The 20,194-nt window shown below is 49.1% G+C and overlaps 1 protein-coding gene and 1 pseudogene across 5 annotated transcripts in view; one reads left to right on the forward strand and one right to left on the reverse strand.

Moving 5' to 3' along the window:
- Positions 1-19,385, forward strand: part of DGCR2 (DiGeorge syndrome critical region gene 2) — a 74,582-nt gene extending 55,197 nt beyond the window's left edge. For 4 of the 5 annotated variants that reach the window (XM_039868362.1, XM_039868364.1, XM_039868363.1 and 1 more), the window contains 5 exons: positions 882-1,058; positions 7,046-7,249; positions 13,909-14,061; positions 15,035-15,271; positions 16,603-16,859. In XM_039868362.1, coding sequence (XP_039724296.1) covers positions 882-1,058; positions 7,046-7,249; positions 13,909-14,061; positions 15,035-15,271; positions 16,603-16,859 — 1,028 coding nt within the window. Of the gene's footprint in view, positions 1-881; positions 1,059-7,045; positions 7,250-13,908; positions 14,062-15,034; positions 15,272-16,602 lie in introns of all 5 variants that reach the window. The other variant, XM_039868361.1, reaches the window with a different exon arrangement.
- LOC120606880 (uncharacterized) lies at positions 10,215-10,333 on the reverse strand (annotated as a pseudogene).
- Positions 19,386-20,194: the final 809 nt, after the last annotated feature.

The following is a 20,194-nucleotide window of genomic DNA, read 5'->3' on the forward strand; positions in this document are numbered from 1 at the left end:
CCCCACTCAGATGTTGGCTCCACAGAGCAAGGATCTTTGCCCGCTGTCGTTTCCCAGTCTGCCCTGAGTACCCGTGTCCAGGATTGGGGCTTGCCAATATTCGTTCAGTCAGAGGGAGAGTGATTAGGAGGCTGTATTAGATTCCTGGGTCCTAGAAGAAAGGCTTCGAGGTTCACGGCCCTCTCCCCCAACATCCCTACATCCCCACCCTGAGCTGCGAGGGAGTGTGATATCTGATCACCTCATCCCCAGCTTGGAAGGCAAGAGCTGAGAGGATGACAAAGAGTCTCCCTGGAGCTGGAGGTGGGTCCCAGAGAGCCAGCATTTTCCAAGAGTTCACCCTGCCAGTTGGTGCTCCTGGCACGTGTGGGAGCCACAATTCTGCCTGAACTGTGTATTCCTAGCAGGTGCGGTGGGCACCATCAAGTCATTCTCCATTTATCAGTTGATACTCTGTTTTAAGGGAGAACCTTCCCGTCCCTGCCTCTATTTATTTGTTCATTTTATCCATATGAACTCATCACTGTGTTACAACCCATTACTTCACTCAGTCTTCATGTTGTTGCTCTACCTTTAAATGTCCCTGGCAAAGGGCAGTCCTCCCCTGGCTCTCGGTCCCGTATGACTTGTTCATGTGCTTGCCTCCCCGGCTTCACAGGAGCTCCCCCCGTAGTCCAGGTGCCCAGACCCACTTTCAGAGGAGCTAAGGGAAGTCATGAGTGAACGAATGCCTTAATGCAGTACAGCTAAGACTTAGCAGTCCATGAGCTCTTTGATTAATAGTCAGTTTGGGAGGGCCTTGGTCCTTGTGAAGACTGCGCATGATTGGGATGTTGACATTATGTTGTAATGGCCAGCCCTCATTTTCGTCTCACCAACAGGTTCCTCAGAGGTGTTCCTTCCCCCAAACCCCATCTTCGCCTCAGCAATGTCAGAAAGTGACAACATGTTCTGTGCCCAGCTCCAGTGCTTCCACTTCCCCACCCTCCGCCACCACGACCTGCACAGCTGGCATGCTGAGAACTGCTACGAGAAGTCTTCGTTTCTGTGTAAAAGAAGTAAGCCACCTTGAACCTGATTTCTCTGGTGAGCCGTAGGGAGCAGTGCTTCTCGTGAGTGTGGCTTTCTACTTTCTGGACTTTGATGTCGACCATGAGTGAACGTACCTGTTTTATAGTGGACAGCAGGCACACTGTGCCTGGCTCACACTTTACTCGGAAGGTGCACAGGTGCCTTGGGGTTGAAGGCAAGAGCTTGGACTGGGGCCCAAGGCGAGTATGAGCCTGGCTGGCCTGCTGCTTAGCTCTATTGCCATCCCTGGCCCTCATTTCTCTTTCCCAGGATAGAGGCAGTGATTCCTGCTCTTCTCAGCTTGGTGTTGTTAGGGTACTAAATGAGAATGGTGACGGGAGTACTTGCCAAATATGGTATCTAGGAGCTTGTGACTCCCTTGGTCACCTCCCCTGCTTTCTGCTGTCCTGCTAAGATCCCTCACTCTGCTTCTCTATTTGCCCTGTCTGGACCACTCCCTTCTTCAGTCTGCGGTGTCACGAGTCTTTCCCTGTCCTTCTGCCAGCTCTCTTGCCCACATTCCACATCGAGGTCTCTTCCAGCTTTGGGGGTTCACAGTGTGGTTGTGCTGATCAAAGGCAGGGCTCCCCGACCTCACCCAGTCCCCTCTGCTATGGATGGAGGGTGGAATCGTGCCCAGATGCAGCCTGTGAGGCAGGGGCGGGTTGTTATTCAATTTTCATATGCTTAGAGCATTTTCCTTGTATCTTTCTGTTATTGATTTTGAGTTTGATTCCATTATAGTCAGAGAATGAGTTCCGTATGGTAACCGTTATTTTAAGTTTGTTGTATATTTTATGCCCCCAGATACTGTCTGTCTTGGCGAATGTTCATGGATGCTTCAAAAATGTGTTTTTTGCTGTTGAGTGGGGAGAGCGTGTGTGTGTGTGTGTGTGTGTGTAAGAGAGAGAGAAAGAGAATTAGATCTTATTGGTTGATTGTGGAGGTCAAATATTCTATCTTCGCCAATGTACTGTCTAGGGATTCTGTTGATTGTTGAGAGGGAGGCATCGAATTGTGGAGTTGTCTACTTCTCTTTTTAGTTCTATCAGTTTTTATTTTACAAGCTGTCCTTTTGACATGTCCCCATCATTATTTGAGCATTTCCAGATTCATTTTATTATACTCTAGAATCATCCTTTTCTCCAAGGAGCCTTAGAGGACCTGTGCACTAGTTATGCTCATTGCTTTTACATCATCTCAGTGGACAGAACTAAGATGTTAGTGTGCATGCGTGTGTGTGTATACGGATATCTTGGATATTGATTTTAAATATTGGTTTAGTTTCTTTAATGATTATAGACATATTCAAGTTTTCTAGTTATTTTTGAGTCTGTTTTGGTAAGTCATATTTAGGGCATTGCCGATGCGATCTAAATTTTCTAATTCATTGTTGCAAAATTCTCTTAGCATTCTTTTATGATTTCTTGAAGCATTTTATGTCTGTCATTATGACCTCCTTTTAACTTCTAATATTATTTTTATTTTCTTCCTTCCCTCTTGCTCAGTCTTGCTTGGGTGTTTGCCACTTTGGTTCGTCTTTATGAAGAACCAGCTTTGGGTGGTAATAGATTCTCAGTGCTCTGTATCTGTTTTCTGTGCCATTAATTTTTGCTGCCAATCTCTATCCTTTTACTGTCATTAGGTTTATACTTTTTTTAACTTCTAGAGTTAGATTCTTGACTCCTTAATTTTTAGTATTTCTAATAAGCAGCACTTAAGCTTCAGTTTTCCCTCTACATACATACATACAAACAATAAAGTGCCAGATCTTCAGTGCAACCACTTCCCAGGTCAAGATGTGGAATGTTTCCAGCACCCCAGAAGAAGCCTCCTGCCTCTGCCTAGTCAATATATTTACCATCTTCCCAGAAGCCATTCTGTCGTAGGTTAACCATAGATATATACTGTATTTACTAATGGTCTCTAATTTAATGTTGTGGTTTAAATGTACTGTGATCAAATAAGATGATATTTATGTTCTTTTTTCTTTGTAAGAATTTGTTTTGTGGCCTTGAATTGGGTTTATTTTTGTTACCGTTTTGTATGTGCTTGAACTCTGGGCTGTAGGATTCTTTATACATTTATTAACTCAAGCTTATTGATAGTATTACTCTATGTTTTCTGGCTGCATGATATATCAGTTGTTGAAAAACATATCATACTATCTCACTGTGGATGTTGATTCATCCATTCTTTCCTGATATTTTCTAATTTTAGCTTTATCTGCCTTAAGATTAAGCCCTTAATCATTGTTATATCTTCTGGCGAATTAAACCTTTATATTATTACGTAATGATGCTTTTTATCCATAGTAGTTTCTCTTCGTTTTACTTAAATTCAGCTTCTTTTCCAGCGGCTTTTGGAAAATGGTGTTAAAAGAACATACTTAATTGTCAGATAGCCAGAGTGTTTAATCCAGGTTTGGCCTTGAGCAAGTTTCTTGAGCTCTGTCCCTTGGGTTCCACATCAGGGAAAGAGGGTAACAGAGCACCCACTTCACTGTGTTGTGTTGGGAGAAATTAGTTAACATGTACAGTGTGAAGAACACTCCTAGTTGTATGAAAAGCTCTCAATATATAGTAACTTTATTATTATTACATGATATTTTTGTGTTAGCTTTGTGCTCTTTTAATTAAATATTTAAGTAAATTTTTAGCATCTTATTTTGAACTATTTACTCAATAATTTTTTTGCTTCTTTTTTTCTCTTTTCCTGACTTCTGTGGAATTAGTCAGCTTTTCTCAAGTCTCTTTTTTTCCTATACTAGTTCATAAATTATATATGCCTATCCTTTTGGTGGTTACTCTTTCATTTTTTAAAGGGCATAATTGATTTTTTTCTAAATCGAAAGGTAGTGTCTCTAACTTCCTTCCGAATAATATAAGGATCTTATATTGCTTTAGCTCCAAGAGTTCCCCAGCTTCTGACTTGCAGATACTTAATTTGTTTTTACACTTTTCAAATGAATCATTTATTGTTTTATGAAATCAATATTTATTTAGATTTCTCCTCATGTTTTTCAGTTTCTTGCTTACTATTTCTTCTTGCATCTTAATTCTTCCTTCTGGGTTCAGTTTTATTCCTCAAGTACATGTTTCAAGAGCTGTTTGAGATGAGTTAGTGCTATACTCTTAGTCTCTGTATGAAAAATCTGTACAGTTGACCCTTGAACTACATGTATTTCAACTTAATAGACCCACTTACACGTGGACTGTAGTTTTGATGCATGGTTGGGAATCACAGATGCAGAGGCCCAACTAAATTATACATGGATTTTCTACTGTACAATGGGTCAGTGCCCCTAACCCCCTTGTTCAAGGATCAACTATTAAACTTCCTATCTTCCTGTTCCACAAACAGGCTATGTGCACTCCACCCAGGTAGCGAGGTGCATCAGTGTAATAAGATTGGCCTTTGCCATAAGTTTCCCTTCTTGCCTTTCCTTGACTGTGACCTAGTGACATTCAAATGCTCCAGTGAAATCCCTTCGTGCCTTCGCTTGTGTACTCCACCCTGACTCCAGATAAAGGCACTTGCTGCAGATTCTCGCACATGTGTGCATGTCCTCATTCTCTATCCCCATCTCTCCCCTCTCTCCCTGTCTCTCCCCCTCTCACCCCCTCTCTCCCTACCTCTCCCTCTCCCTCAGTTCCCCATTCACTTGGTTGAGCCATGCCTTTGATTCTCCTCCCACGTGACCCTCTCAGCCTATGGTGACTGTCTCTCTAGAGCCTATAATAAACTTCATTTACTGAGTATAATAAACTATGTTTTCCTGAGCCTTCCTGTGCCCCCTCTTGTCACCACAACTGACCTTTGCCTAAAAGAACACAGAATAGTAGGTAATCTTCATCTTTCTTGTTACTTTTGTGAGATTCTCTTTCTTGATACACTTAAGGTTTCATTACATTGTGTCTAGCTGTTTGTTTGTCATTTTAGGATGCGGGAAATTTATCTGTTTAATTATGCGAAAGTCAGCCATTATTTCTTTTTTGAATAGCTTTATTGAGATGTAATTCACCAACCTTATAATTCACCCATTTAAATGTACCTACCAATCAATGTTTTCTAGTATATTCACAGACATGTGCAACCATTGCCACTGTCTAATTCCATATACCTATATATCTTGCCATATACATGTTAGAATCAGCTTTAGATTTATACTGGTTTAGTTTTAGTTATATGTGGAAATGTTACTTTTATATACCCTTTATTCCCTTTCCCTCTTTTGTGATACTGTTATTAGATACATTATACCTCTTAGCGTTACCAGCCCAACAATACATTGTTGTAATTCAATACACCTTTGTTTCCACATACCTCCTTTGTGCTGTTATTGAAATATATAATACATATACATTTCTACATGTTATATATAGGCTGGTCACTGTATTATACACATATTATTTGATACAATTAATTTTTTAGTCAGTTAAGAGAAAGAAAAATACTCATTAATACTGTCTTTTATAATTATATCATTACCTTTTCTGGTGCTTTTTGTTTTCGTGTATGGATTCAAATTACTCTCTGAGAGACACTTGCTTTTAGCCTTAAGAACTTCCTTTGATGTTTCTAGTAAGGTGAGTCTGAAAGCAACAAGTTCTCTAAGTTTTTGTTTATCTGGGAAAGTCTTTATTTTGCCTTCATTTTTTTGAAAGATAGCTTTGCTGCATATAGGATTCTTGGTTGACAGTTTTTTTCTTTGAACACCTTCAATGTTATCTCACTTCCTCTGGCCTCTGTTGTTTTCTACTGAGAAGTCAGCTGTTTATCTCATTGGGGTTTCCTTATAAATAATGAGTTGTTTTTTACTTACTATTTTTAAAATTTTCTCTTGCCTTTGACTTTCGGCATTTTCACTGTGGTGTGTCTGTCTGATGTGTTAGGTCTTTGCATCGACTCTTTTGGAGTTTGTTGCACTTCCCAGATGTGTAGGTTTTTTATTTTAATGAATTTAAAATCTTCAGTCATTATCTCTTTAGATATGTTTTCTACTCCTTCGTCTCCCTTCTCTTGGCCCTCTCGTTCTGTGTATGTTGGTACACTTGATGTATCCCGCATTGTTCTGAGGGCTCTCTCATTTCTCTTCATTCTTTTCTTCTCTGTTCTAGCAGAGAACAGTTTTATGTGAGTTTCTTGCCCTGGAAGTTCTTGGCTACATGAGTTACATAGATTTGACTCTAGTCTTAAGTGAGGCACAGACCCGTGGTTGTAGAATTCCTAAAGAGTTTTTCTAGACATTCCTACCCACATTTAGAGACTGGAACAGACTTCCTTCTCATGTCCCTTTGTCTTTCACTGAGCACACGTTTCTTTGGAGACTGTCCCTGCCTCATCTGGCGTCCCTTCCCCAGGCATCTATCATGTGTGCCTGCTAGCTTAAGGCTTTGAGTTGTCAGCTCCCTCCTATATCTGGCCATGGCCATTTGTCTTCCTCTAGTCTCAGGTCAACCCTGCACAGAGTTTACTGTGTGTGTCTCCGAGTGGACCGTCTTCCCAAGCAGAACCAGCAGCTTCTTAGGCAACTCATTCAAGATACATTCTGATCTTATTTTTATGAATGTATATATGTATGTATGTATGTATGTATGTATGTATGTATGTATGTATGTATTACATTCTGATTTTAAAATGGTTAGTACGCATGACATCTGCTTCTTAGAATTGAACTCATAAGTAAATTGCTTAAGCAACTTAAAAAGCAGACACTTTTCCATGGGCCTTTCTCTGGAATCTGGCACTTCCCTATATCATTATATCCTAGCTGTCTCAGCTTGTAGCTAAGCATGCCCTGGCCAGGTGTGCTTTGTCCTACCAGTGTGCTTTAATGTCTTTTCTTGGACAGCTGGTCACAGGAGGGCTCTCAGGTCGATCTTTCCAGCTCCTCTGTTGTCATGTTCATGGAGAAGTCAGGGCTAGTTCTGCTGGTGACACATATGTGTATGCTTCTCTGTGCCTGTTGCAGGTCAAACGTGTGTCGACATCAAGGACAACGTGGTGGATGAAGGGTTCTACTTCACCCCCAAAGGAGACGATCCATGCTTGAGCTGTACCTGCCATAGAGGGGAAGCAGAAATGTGTGTGGCCGCCCTCTGCGAGCGGCCCCAGGGCTGCCAGCAGTACCGCAAAGATCCCAAGGAGTGCTGCAAGTTCATGTGCCTGGACCCAGGTGAGACTGATGATGGGTCATGAGTCAGCCTCCCTGTTCAGAGCCAGAAGCTACATGGCATGTTGCTTCCTCTGTGGCAGGGACTTGTGAGAGCTTATGGCACATGACATAACAGCAATGGCAGCATTTGCTCACAGAGCTATCTCACAGGCTTTGATAGGCAACTACTCTAGTGAGCATGTATGTCTCACACAATCCAGCCTCCTCTAGCTGCACCTCACAAATTGGCTCATTTTAGCTCTCAGGTAGCAGATATCATTCACTGATGAGCTTGAACTTGAGTATGGCTGTATGGTCACAAATCAGCTATAATTGATGGCTTTAGACCTGTCTTTCTTTCCTTTTAAAACTCAGAGCAAGGCTACCAGCTTACCCTGACCCCCGTGTGAGCTCTTCATGTTTTCTGAGTATGTCAAAATGGTGGGTAATGACGGTTTTCATTGTTTATAGTCATCACTTTTCACTGTTGGAATCTTAAAGAAAAAGATAAAATATTACCCTCAGTTTCAAGGTAAAACTCCCTACTAGGTGGTGCTTTGCAGGTGGACACTATGCAGACATGTGGTCTCTAGGTGACCTTCCTTCCACTTCCAGAAAAAGAGCAGCAGGTGGGCTTCTGCTCTGTAGGACCATTAGCGTGCATCAGACTCCATGTAGCATGCTGGCTCGTTCTCCACACCAGTGCAGTTGGCATCTCTGTATGAATTCATGATCTCAGGAGAAATGTAAATCAGAAGCATGAATTTTTTTTCTTGGCTGCCACAGTATGAGAGTGATGTACAATAGGGACTTGGGGAAGCCCCCGGGCTCATGAACCCTGCAGAAAAGCAGCTTGGGTGGGGCATGGTAGCCATGGGGCTGGGTTGCCTAGTGCGAAGGGAGCTAGAGCTGGCATGTGAGGGCCACAACAGTGAGAGCTATCCCCGAGTGTCAGTGTCCCTGTATACCAAGAAGGCTGCTGACAAGAGGGCAGAGTAGAGTCAAAGGCTGCCCAGGGCTCAGCAGAAGCAGGTGCTCTGAGACATGTCTCATCAAAGGTGCACAGTCAGCTGCAGAGAGTGAGGAGCCCATATATGACCAGACACATACAAGGATGACCAGTCTGTGGACATGTGTATCCTGGGGAGCCCATGTAGCCCTGAGGACTTCTCAGCAGAGCAGGGCCCCCAAGCATCTTCTGTACGGCCAGAGCAGCTTAGCTAGGATCTTGCCCTGCTGCTTGCACCAGCCTTGCTTCTGCAGGTTCCTTACAACCTCCCAGGCCAAATGCCTTCTCTTGGGAAGTACCCACACGGCCCAAGGGATGGAGATGCTGCCACCAAAACTGGAGACACTGAAAAAGTGTTTCTTCTAACAAGGCAAGGGTGTTTGTTCTCACCAGACTGTTTAGGGTTGTACAGGATGTCAAGGGGAGTGCCAGAAAATGAAAAGGCATCCAGACCAGAAGGGAGGAAATGAAACCATCTCTCTTTGCAGACAGCATGATTGCATAGAAAATCCTAGAGAATCTGCAAGAAACTAAAAAGCAATGTCTCCAGATACAAGGTCAATATACAAAAATCCATCATGTTTATATATGCTGCCTGTGAACAGCTGGAAATTGAATTTTTAAGAATACCATTTACAGTAGCACTAAGGAGCATGAAATACTTAGGTATAAATCTTAGAAAATGTGTGTACTGTCTATATGCTACAAATGATGAAACACTTATGCACAAACTCATAGGTGTAAATGAAAGGACAGATATACCATGTTCGTGAATCAGAAGACTCAGTATCATTAGGAGGTGAATTCTTTCCAAGTTATCTGTAGATTCTTTGTAGTCCCAATCAGAATTTTAGCATATATTTTCATAGACATTGACAAGGGATAGGCAGCATTTTTGGATGACATCAAAAGCAGGACCCACAAAAGAAAAATTAATAGACTTTATGAATATTGAAAACGTCCACTTTTTGAAAGATAATTAAGAAAATGAAAAGATAAGCCACTAAGAAAAAATATTTGCAAAACACAAATGAGACAAAGGTTTTGTGTTCAGGGTACATAAAGAACTCTGAAAACACAATAATAAGAAAACAAACCATCCTGTTTAAAAATAGGCAAAAAGATTTAAAATGATACCTCACCAAAGAAAATACAGGTTGACAGCCAAGCACCTGAAAGGATGTTCAACAGTGGTCATAAGGAAACAAATTGAATCCATATGGGGTACCACATGTAATGGAAAGGCTAAAATAACATAGCTGACAACTCCATGTGCCGGTAAAGGCACAGGTGACTGCATCTCTCCTAGTGCTCTTCCCTCCTGTCCCATGGGTGCCCTGGGACAGTCTGAGGCCACAAGTCTCAAAGAGGTGAGATGAGGTGCCTGGTCGTGCAACAGCAAGTAGCAGAGCACACATTGGGGTCCAGGACACTGGCTTCCAGTTCTGCCAAGCTTCTATTCCACCTGCTGTCTTCAATGGAGATTTGGAGCCATTTCCATGTAACCAGGTTCAGCGATATAGTAGAGCTCTTCACACCCAGGCTGGGAAGGACCAGGGGCATCAGACCAAGGGTCAGGCCAGGTAGACTTCAGGTTGCCTGAATCCAACAGCATGTACCCCAACAGGACATGTCTTCTGGGGCCCAGGGCTATCTAGGGACAAGCATCCTAGAAGACAGAAGACAGCCTTGTCTTGTACAGTCCATTGTTCCATGGAAGGAACAGCCATGTCAGAGGTCCCAAGGAACTACTGAGCTAGCCTCTGGCTTCTCTCTCTTCCTTGTGCCTGACTGCAGGTGGCTTGGTTCTAGGACATGTTTCCTTCTGGTAGCCACCACGGAGGGATGGTTAGGGACCTTGATCATGTCCTTGGGTTTATTTTATTTTATTATTATTTTTTTATGAGGCAACCCTTGGTTGACCTCACAGATTGCAAGGACCTTGTCAGCTTACAATCCCTTATTTTTTATTTTTTATTCCTGTAGCACCTGGTCTTGCTAGATGGTCTCTCATCCAAGTTCTAACCAGGCCCGACCCTGCTTAGCTTCCGAGATCAGACAGGATCAGGCTTGTTCAGGGTGGCATGGCCATAGGCTATTTTAGAACTAATTAAAAGTTAGTTATTGCAGGGGGTGCTGCTACTTTAAATACCTCCCTGGGATCTCTGAGCTGGCCACGCATTAACAGACATGTCAGTAGGTTCCCAGGCTGGTAGACCTCCTGCCATGGATAAGGATAAAACGTTCCCTTGAAATTGGAAGAGGAGCAGAGGCATCACAGAAAGCTAATTGGTGAGAGGACGTATCCTTTCCACAGGTGTTGTCAGCAGTAAATGCAGCTCCATGGGCGCAGGGCAAGAGTGAGTTCTGGCCATCTGCGTTCCTGCAGAGCAGGCTGGGCCAGCAGGAGTGGCAGGAGGGTCCTAGGAGCCTGGCCTCTCACACATGGAAGCCATGTTGACTGTAAAGTGTCTCCAGGGCTGGTAGTTGAGGACCTGCCATGTGGCTGTCACAGAGGTGGGAGTCGACAGTCCTCAGCCTTTCCACCTATGCAGAGTCACCTTGCTTCCAAGGACTACATCTCAGTGAGAGCATCAGGAAATGACCATCGCATCATAGGCACTCAGCCAAATGCAAGTTTTCTTCTTTCACACTTGTCCCACAAGCATCTTTTTAGCAGCTCCGTAGTGAGCACCTGAGACGCCCCAGTGTGTGCCAGGGCAGAGCAGAGTGTCTCCACCTCACCAGACGCTGTGTTGTGGGTCTGTCTTGTGCACAACAGGATGTTGAGCATTGTCCCTGGTCTCTACCCACCAGATGCCAGTAGCATCTCTACATTATCACCCCCAGTCGTTGGTGACCACCAAAAGTGCCTCCAGACATTGCCAGATGTCCTCTGTAGGGTACAGAGTTATCCCTGGAACCCTTAGTCTGGGGTCCAGGGGCTTGGTCACAGTGCCTGATTCTGTTCTGTATGGTTGAGGGGGTGCAGGTCCTATGACAGCACCCTCTAGCTGTGGCCCCAGTGAGCTTAGGCAGAAGGAGCCCATCAGTGAGGACTTAAAAATGCTAGGCTAGAAGGTGAGGCCAGTGCCACTCACAGAGCTGGTACCTGGGCTGTGGAACCCCACGGTCTGTGTCCCAAGATGTCAAGTGCAGACCAGACTCCGGCCTTATGCTGAAGCTGCTGTGGAACAGCCTCCACCATGGAGCTGGCTGACCGTAGGGATACAGCTTCAGCCTGCCCCGCCTCGCTTGGGTGGGGACTGTGGCCCAGGGTAGAGATGAGTGGGGTTGAGTAGGATAGAGGCGTCTCAGTGTTATCTTGTGTGAAGACTTGCTCTCCATGTGTCCCTTCTTTGTCCAAGATTATGAATGCCAAAGTCAAGCCCTTGGTAGTGTTGGGCATATGCTCTGATACCCTGGGCTCCCCACCAACAGAGTGGGTTGGTAGACGTGGGGTGTGGGAAGGTCGAGAATTAGAACAGGCACTGAATGGCAGGGGAGGATGGGGGCTATAAGCAAGAACTCTGGCAGTCCAGCAGAGGCCACATCCTCATCCCTCTCCCCTGATCCTCTGTGGGGCTCCAAGTAACCCTGGCCTCCACATGTGAGCACTGCTGGGTGCTAGAGAGGAGCAGAGTTCAGGGAGTACCTTGATTGGACCAGAGCCCAGGTCTGAACTGTGGCCAATCACATGACCCTGCTGAGCCTTGATTCTCTCTGTAGAGGGACATTTCTTCTCCTTTGTAGGGTTGTGGTAAGAAATCGGGGAGGTGCTAGATGCTGCAGCCAAAAATACAGTCCTGTTCACCACCCCTTGTCAAGCCCCTGTTGTGGTTTCTGGGGGCTCACACCCAAGGATAGGTGGGAGGTCAGGCATGGTGGCCTCCAGGGAAGACTGAGGGAGACACAGCTCCTGGGTTCACTGAGTGGACAGCTCCATGGCCCCTTCCCCCCCACACTCAGCAGCAGAGGCGTAGCCAGGCTGTAGCATTGGTGGGGTGCCTCTGGGGCCTGGTGCTACATGCTGTGTGGTGAAGGGTCAGCATGTGTGTTTATGAGTGCTCATTTTCTCATGTGTGCCCAGAGCTAGTGTCAGATGGGGGTGTTCCTCTGCCGTGGTTTAAGGGTGGCGGTGATGGGCTCGTTGACAACTTCAGTGGAGTCTCATTTGTAACACGAGGCTTGGGCCGAGCATCCTTCCCCAGCGGTTGCTGCAGACTGGAGCCACTCTCGGCCCATCAGTGAGGCGTGTAAATCCGAGTCCAGAATGGACCCTGCTGTCATTTCTCCCTTTGTCAGCACCCCCAGTCCAGGCCACTGTCATTTCTTCCCCCGGGAGCCGCAGGTGCATCCTCACTGGCTTCTCCAGCACTCCCACACTCCTCTTGCAGCCCATCCTCCAAGCAGCGTTGCTTGAGCCGGACCCCTCAGGAAGTGTCATTCCCCACTCCAACCCCCCCAGTGGTTTCCTGCCACATAAGAATAAAACTCAGAGACCCAGCCCCAGCCAAACTGTTCACTGGTCCCCTGCCCTCAGTCCTTCCCTGTGTCCTTGGGAAGGCCTTCCCTGCCCCCACATCACAGAACACATGTCCCCTTCACTTCTGATCCCTTTACCCTGCTCCATTGTGTTGGGTACTTCACATAATTTAGATTCATGTACAGCGTTATTATCTGTCTCATGTGCCTGGAAGCTCAGTGAGGACAGGGATGTCGAAAGGTCCTGTTTGTCTCCTGGGTGCTCAGAACCACCTTTTGAGCAGGAGGGCTCATATTCAATACCTGGAGAGAAGCAAATGGTTTCTGCAGGGGTCACTTCTCCTCCCTGGGTGTGTAGAGCACGGCTCTCTCTTGGTCTCTTAGGAATGCTGATCCTGGAAGAAGAAGGCTTCCTTGCTCACTGGCTGTCCTGGGCATTTGCACACAGCAGGTGTCCGAGGCCTACAGCACTTGAGGAAAGATGCCCAGTCACCCAAAACAGATGAGCCGGGAGAGGCCAGGCAACCTCTCTGACCAGGGAGATGGGTCCCCCATGACACCTGAAGCAGGTGGAGGGGGTTCTTTGCCTGTGTCATATTAAAAGATTTTTTCCTATGATCTCACTAATGTGGAATCTAAGGAACAAAATTAATGAACAAACAAAACAGAAACGGACTTATAGATACAGAGAAATCGATGGTTGCTATATGGGAGCGGGGTTTGGAGGCTGTGTGAAAAGGGTGAAAGGATTAAGAAGTACAAAGTGATAGTTAGAAAATAGTCACGGGGATGTAGAGTGCGGCGTGGGGAATGCGGTTAGCGGCGTTGCGGTGCCTGGTGCTGGGCGGGTACCGGACTGGTCGAGGGGGATCACTTTGTGGATCGTGTCAGTGTACAGCCACTGCTGTACACCTGAAACTAATATAAAATAGTGTCGAATGTTAACTATAATTGAAAAAAAGTTTTTCCCTGGCCCATGACCTGCTGCTGTCCTGTAGAGTTATCACTATTCTTGATCTTGAGCTGTTTCGTTTCTGCCATCTATGCTAAGATTGAATCGTGAAGCAAGTTGCCTTCTCCACGCAGTTGCTAAATGGAGGAGGGCCATGGCCTTCTCATAGCACTAAGCACCTTGAGTCAGGACCTCTTTTTCTGAGCGTGGCCGGTTCCCTTCCTTGTCTGACAGATGGGAACAGCCTGTTTGACTCCATGGCCAGTGGGATGCGTCTGATCGTTAGCTGCATCTCCTCCTTCCTCATCCTGTCCCTGCTGCTCTTCATGGTTCACCGGCTGCGCCAGAGACGCCGGGAGCGCATCGAGTCCCTGATTGGAGCAAACCGTGAGTGTCCCAGCCCCTGCCTATGATGGTCACTGTGCAGGCTGGCCCCTGAGTGTGCTCCCAGGGTGTTCCTACCCCACCTACCCACCTGTTCCTGGGCTGAGCGCACACCTGAGGTACTAGAGGAGCTGTCCAAGGGACCTAAAATCAGAGACACGGGCACATGGAGGCAGGACGCACCTGCAGTGCCAGCTCACCCTGGGCTTCCCCGCCCTTGCCCTGGCCTTCTGAAACAGGACAGCCATGAGTGTGGGCCTCCTGCCAGGTAAAGGATCAGCAGATAACCTGGGCCATTAGACAGCTTATAGAGTATGGCTCACCCTCCTCGGCCCGATTTGCCTGCAGCAGCCCAAGCCCCCAGTAGAGCTTCCGAAGTCACCCCTTGTCTCAGTGAACAAGCTAGGCCTTCCCAGTCCCATGTTGGGCGGAGCGGTACAGGTGCTGGCAGGTGAGGGAGGGTTCAGAATCAAGATGACAGGATGCTGAGGAACCATGCAGAACTCTGTTAGGGACCTTGGCACCTCCCAGGGAGCCCAGGTCAGTTCTGAAGTCCCCACATCAGTATGAGCCGACACAGTTCTTCCCAAGACCCTCTTCAGTTCTCACAGAGCTGCAGGGTGGGCAGAACTCCAAGGCAGTCATCAGACACCCAGAAACATGTTAGAACTAGAGGGACGTGGCAATGGCTAAAGCGCAGCAGGCAGACCTGAGGCCGGGCTGGCAGCAGAAGCAGCAGGCTGCAGTGATGGTTATATGTGGGCGAGGGGCAAGGATGTACTACTAATGGAGTGGACCTGAGCGAGTTTCAGGGCTTTTATGTGGGCCCCTAATACGGCTGACAGGTGAGCAGCTGGGCACAGGGCTGGAACAGAATGCCTGGCGCTCTGGGCCTGGAGGCGCGGGGACAGGCTCAGGAGCCAAGCAGCATGTCTCCCAGTGACGTGGTCCTGTGCTTGTTTCATGCTTCGTGCAGTGCACCACTTCAACCTCGGCCGCAGGATCCCTGGCTTTGATTATGGCCCGGACGGGTTTGGCACAGGCCTCACGCCACTACACCTTTCTGACGACGGAGAAGGCGGGACTTTCCACTTCCATGACCCTCCACCCCCGTACACTGCATTCAAGTACCCAGACATCGACCAGCCTGATGACCCGCCGCCACCCTACGAGGCCTCCATCAACCCTGACAGCGTGTTCTATGACCCCACAGGTGCTTCCCCCACGGGGAAAAGGAACAGCCTGTCACCAGTTACCCGGCCTGTGAGGCTGGAGACCCAGGGGGCCTCCCCAGTGCACAGGGCTGTGAACCCCACTTCTCCCCAGCCTTCTCCTGCTCTCTGGTTTTCCCTTTAAGGTGTAGCTGCCACCTATCAGTGGGCAGCTCTTCACAGGGTTGCACGTGTGGGTGATTTCTGGGCTGTAAAGATGCATGTGCCTGTGTGGTAAACTGAAGAGGTACCACCACGATGACCCCCTCGTACCCTGAGGCAGTTTTGTGATGGGGAAAGAGGCATTGTTTCTGTGATGTTGGACTGATTACTTGAGTTTGTTCCTCAAGGCTGTGCAGCAAGGAAGGAAATGCAGGAGCCTTACCCATTGCCTGGCTTGTCCCAACCCTTTGTGTATGGTGCAGGCTCCCTGTCTCTTTTCCCTATTACACTCTGAAACACACACGCACCCCTGCCATGCGTCGTAGGCCCCACCTCGAGGTGGCCGGCTCCTTGCATGCCCACACAGCACAGCAGGGTGGCGATGTGAGGCCAGCACTGCTGTGTTCTTGGTCCTGTTTATTCATTTGGTTAGCTGGTACCGCTCCTGTGTGGTCCGCCTGCATAGGAGAGATCCGGATTTGACCCTGGCCCTCGAGACAGATTGTCAACATTTGCTGTCATGGGGACCGGGGTAGAATGAGCTTCCTGCCAGGGATACTACTGGGGAGCTATGGGGCTCAGAGCCTCCACGAACCGAGCTGCAGCAGAGCAAGTGATCCCAGGGCAGGGCAATAGGATTGCTCGGGCCGTGGGCATTTGGCCAGGGGGGGCACATATTGGGACCCAAGCTATGAGCTGAAGGAGAGATGGAGCCTGTGGTGATATGGAGTGGTACAACGAAGTGATTGGGCTGCTACAGAGCCTCCGTCAGACCTGAGCTTTCTGCAGACCCCGCGCAGTTTGCAGGGCCGGCTGCTCTGGCCCCATCTCCCGTGCTCATGCTCATCCCCGTGTTCCAGCCATAGCTCCTCGGCTGGGGGCTGTGAACACTTCCATCTGCCCACCTGCAGCCCGGTGACCCCTGCTTTGACCCCCACTGAGTGTGAGAGGGTTTCTGTCTCCCCTCTCACGTACCAGGGCTTGCTCATGGCTGTCACTCTGCACCCTGCACCACAGCCCGCCACTGTTGGGAGGGTGAGGGGTGAGCATGGCAGACCCCCAGCAGTGGTGGCAGCATTCAGGCAGGGGGAGTGTCTCCTGGTTCTCTCCTTGTACCCTCTTCCCCATGCCACGTCCACTGCCCTGCTGACACCCCTCTCTCCTTCTGCAGACGACGATGCCTTTGAGCCAGCAGAGGCTGGGCCACCGACACCAGGGGATGGCGACAGTGAAGGTGTGTCGCCCCGGCACCTGGAGCAGCCTCTGCCCCCTGCAGGGGCCTCCCTGGCAGACCTGAACGACTCCGCCGACAGCAGCAGCGCCCTGCTCGAGCCCCCTGACCCCGCCCAGAGGGGGAGTGCCCCAGCCACAGAGGCACTGTCAGGGGGTGGTCACCACAGCCGTAGCTCCCTCAATACCGTGGTGTAGAGGATGCCCGGCCTGTGGCCCTGAGGCGCAGGGAGCACCTTTTTGTCATCAAGAAAACTGATCCTTGTAGAGACTTGAGGGGCCCCTGCATGAGCTTGGACCCAGCTGCACTGCTGTACACCCCACGAAGGCGTGTGTGTGAGTGCAGAGACTGTGCCAGCCTTCCAAGGGAGCAAGCACCTGCACCCAGTCTCCTTGAGGGCTTCAAAAACATGCATAGCTTTGGGTCACTGTTTTTTTTCTTTTTAAATGGCAGAAGAATGACAAAGTTTATTTAGACCACACGTTTCAGAAGTAGGGAACAAAGAAGTCACTGTGGTCCTGGGCAGGGGCCAGATCACACCTGGCTTTAGTGGGCTTGCTCACTGCAGCACGCCATCCAGAGGAGTCTGCAGCCCAGCCACCGAGCCCCAGGGCTGCCATGGTGTGCCCTGCTGGCCGCTGTCCAGGAGGGCACTTCCTGCCTCCGGGGTGTTTGTGGACTGTCAGGATTGTCTTGGCGGTGGGTCTGGAGGTTGCTACAATAGTTTCTCTGGGGATGGCCCCCACAGGTCCAGCTGTGAACATGGCAGGTGACCCTGCCCCAGCTGGGGGCTGGCCTTGGGCTCTTGTCCCCAAAGCCCTGAGAAGGGGAGCTTGGAAGGAGGTCGAACTCTCCACTCTGTCTTTCTAGCTGGGCTCTGCGAAGCCCAGTCCTGTGCCAGGAGGCTCTGGCCTCACCCTATCAGATTTCTCCCCAGCATTGCTGTGCATGGCTCCCCCAGAAGGCAGCTCTGGAGTTGGGCAGAAGCTCTTAGCTATGCATGAGTGTCCTGGCCCTGGACCCTCTGCTGGGGCTTGGGGGATAGCTGGCTCTTGCCTGTTACCCTCTGGAGCCCCTTTCCTGTTGAATTTGCCCCTGGGCCTGGCCTGCACCCGCCCCCACCTTTTTTGTGCCATAAAGGGTAGTTTCTTTGTGGGGAGGGGTGGCTGTAATTAACATTCTGGGCTCTGTCCATCTCCTGAAAGTCCACTTCTTGCACGCCACCGCTAGAGCAGAGTGCCCAGTGACTGCATGCCACCTTCCTGTCCTCAGCAGCACAGTGCTGGGTGCCCTGCCCAGGGGCCATTTGACCGAGGGACCCTGTTGCCTGTTCCTGGGCAGTGGTCTTGTCTCCTGACATGGGACTTTTACCATTTCTGAGGTTTGGAGATTAAGCGGGTTCTGTGCGATTTTCAGCACATCCATATCTTTTCTACGTTGACTGTCTGGATCTTTTTTTGTGTGTACGTGTGTCCGTGTGTGTGTGTATGTGTCCAAGTGTTTGCAGATGGTGGCAGTAACACAGGAACTTGGGCCTTGCTTTCCTGGGCCAGGTCTGTGCCTCTCCCCGTCGTCAGAGTGCAGAGCCCTGCTCCTGGTCCCCCTTGCAGCCTTTCCAGACCAGCATGCAGCAAGGGGAGGGCTGACTTGAAGTGGGTCCTTCTGTGGTGCTTTGTGGTGACAGACCTCAGTGGCACAGTCTAGTTCTAGGTGCGTTCTCATGTTCTAATTGGAAATAGATTTCGTTCTCCCAGTATGGAATGAGATTCTTGAGTTGCTCCACAGAGCTGGCCGGAGGTAGGTATTTTGTCACTGAACTGCTCATTTTGGGGCTCAGCCTACAGGAGGCTCCCTTTGCCAAAGGACTGATACTCTGTGAGTGGCATCTGGGCACATGTACCCCGCTGGCTGCTTAAGACAAAGCAGGAAGCATGTCATGCTTCCAACATATGTTAGGCACAGGACAGCTGAATTCCAGAGCAGCAATCACAAGTCTTATTGGTACCAGGTGAGGGTCCTGAGTGGGCCTGCTTTGGGGTGACCACCCCAACAGAGCCCTACAGGGCTGAGACCCCATAGCCCAGGGTCCCTCCCAGCCTGTGTCTCTGGCCCAGGCCTTAGAACCATGTGTACAGGGCAGGGTGGCTGGACGAAATGTGTGGGACTGAGGGACTACTGGGAATAGGCATGTAGGAGGCCCTGAGAGGAGGGTGGCCTAAAGCAAACAGACCATGGGGGCTCCAGAGAGTAGGCCTGCTTCTGGACTGGCCAAGGTTCTGTCTAAGAGCGTGTCTCCAGGAGTTGGTGCCCCAGTAGCCAAGCTCTGCTGGAGCAAGGTTGTAAGGGGAAAGCTGGGGTCTACCCAGCCCTTCCCGGCCTCCCTCTCGGTCACCACCTTTTGTAAAATCTGTTTGTGCTCCATAGTCCAACCCTGGTTAAAACTCTCGTACTCCTGTGAGAGACAGGGCCCCTGCCCCACATACACTGGGCCCCTCGAGGGACAGTCCAAGCTCTTGGGCAGGGCCTCCTCCCCCAAGACCTGACCTGCCTGATGGAGGTGGATGTTGAATCTGTACGTTGTCTCAATGCCTGTTTTTTATGTTTTCCTTTCACTAAGGGTTTTTAGTTTGGGTTTATTTTTGGTTGGGTTGACACCAATCCTTAAGATGCTGTGAGAACCATTTCCTCCAAATGCCAAATAAATTTGTGTTCTGGAAGAGGCATGGTTAGTCTTGGTGGAGTAAGAGGCTCTGGCGAAGTTGGGGCCAAGGCACGGGTGTGGGGATGGGCGGATGGGGGAGTTGGGCCATGTGTGGAAGCCAGGGGCAGGCTCAGAGCACTGAGACCCTTCATCCTTTCCGTTCTCATACAGTGGTCCATTCAGTAATTTCCTGGTACGTGATTCAGATACAAGAGGGCAAGAGGGCACCAAGGGGACTCAACCTCGGGCGGGTCCTTGTGCTCACCTTCCTAATTCAGCCTCCTGGCCTGAGTGCTCCAAATGGTGTTGGGGAAGAGACCAGGGTTAGGAAAGGAACAGGTGGATCCCCTGGCAGGGATAGGAACTTCAAGGAGGCCTTCCCTCATTGCCGAACACATCTGCAGGGTGCTGGGCTGTCCTAGGCACCCTGGGTGTCGTCAGCAGTGCAGACAGTGCCCAGCCACTACGTAGGGGCTGTCTGATTTCCCCAAAGTGGGAAGAGCGTAACCTGGAGATTGTAAGGAGATGCTGGTGCAGAAGTATTTCCCACCCCCACCCCCACCCACCCCACCTCTATGCACTCAGCCTGCTGGTGCTCACATCTGCTCTTTCAGACAGTGTCCCCTTCTCTCCTGGTCACACTAAGAAGCAGAGAAATCGGCCACACTTTCCAGCAGAATGAACTGAGGCTCAGCTCCCGCCTGGGGTCTCTTCTAGGGCTGCTGAGGAAGCTGAGTTCCCACTTGGGCTGGGTGAAGGGGGCAGGCTGCACTTCACGGAGACCTGTAGATGGAGCGGTCCTCCGAAGGGGACAGCTGGAAATGGCTCCAT

The sequence above is a fragment of the Pteropus medius genome, unplaced genomic scaffold (genome assembly GCF_902729225.1).
Source record: "Pteropus medius unplaced genomic scaffold, Ma_sr-lr_union100, whole genome shotgun sequence".
NCBI classification, from domain to species: Eukaryota; Metazoa; Chordata; class Mammalia; order Chiroptera; family Pteropodidae; genus Pteropus; species Pteropus medius.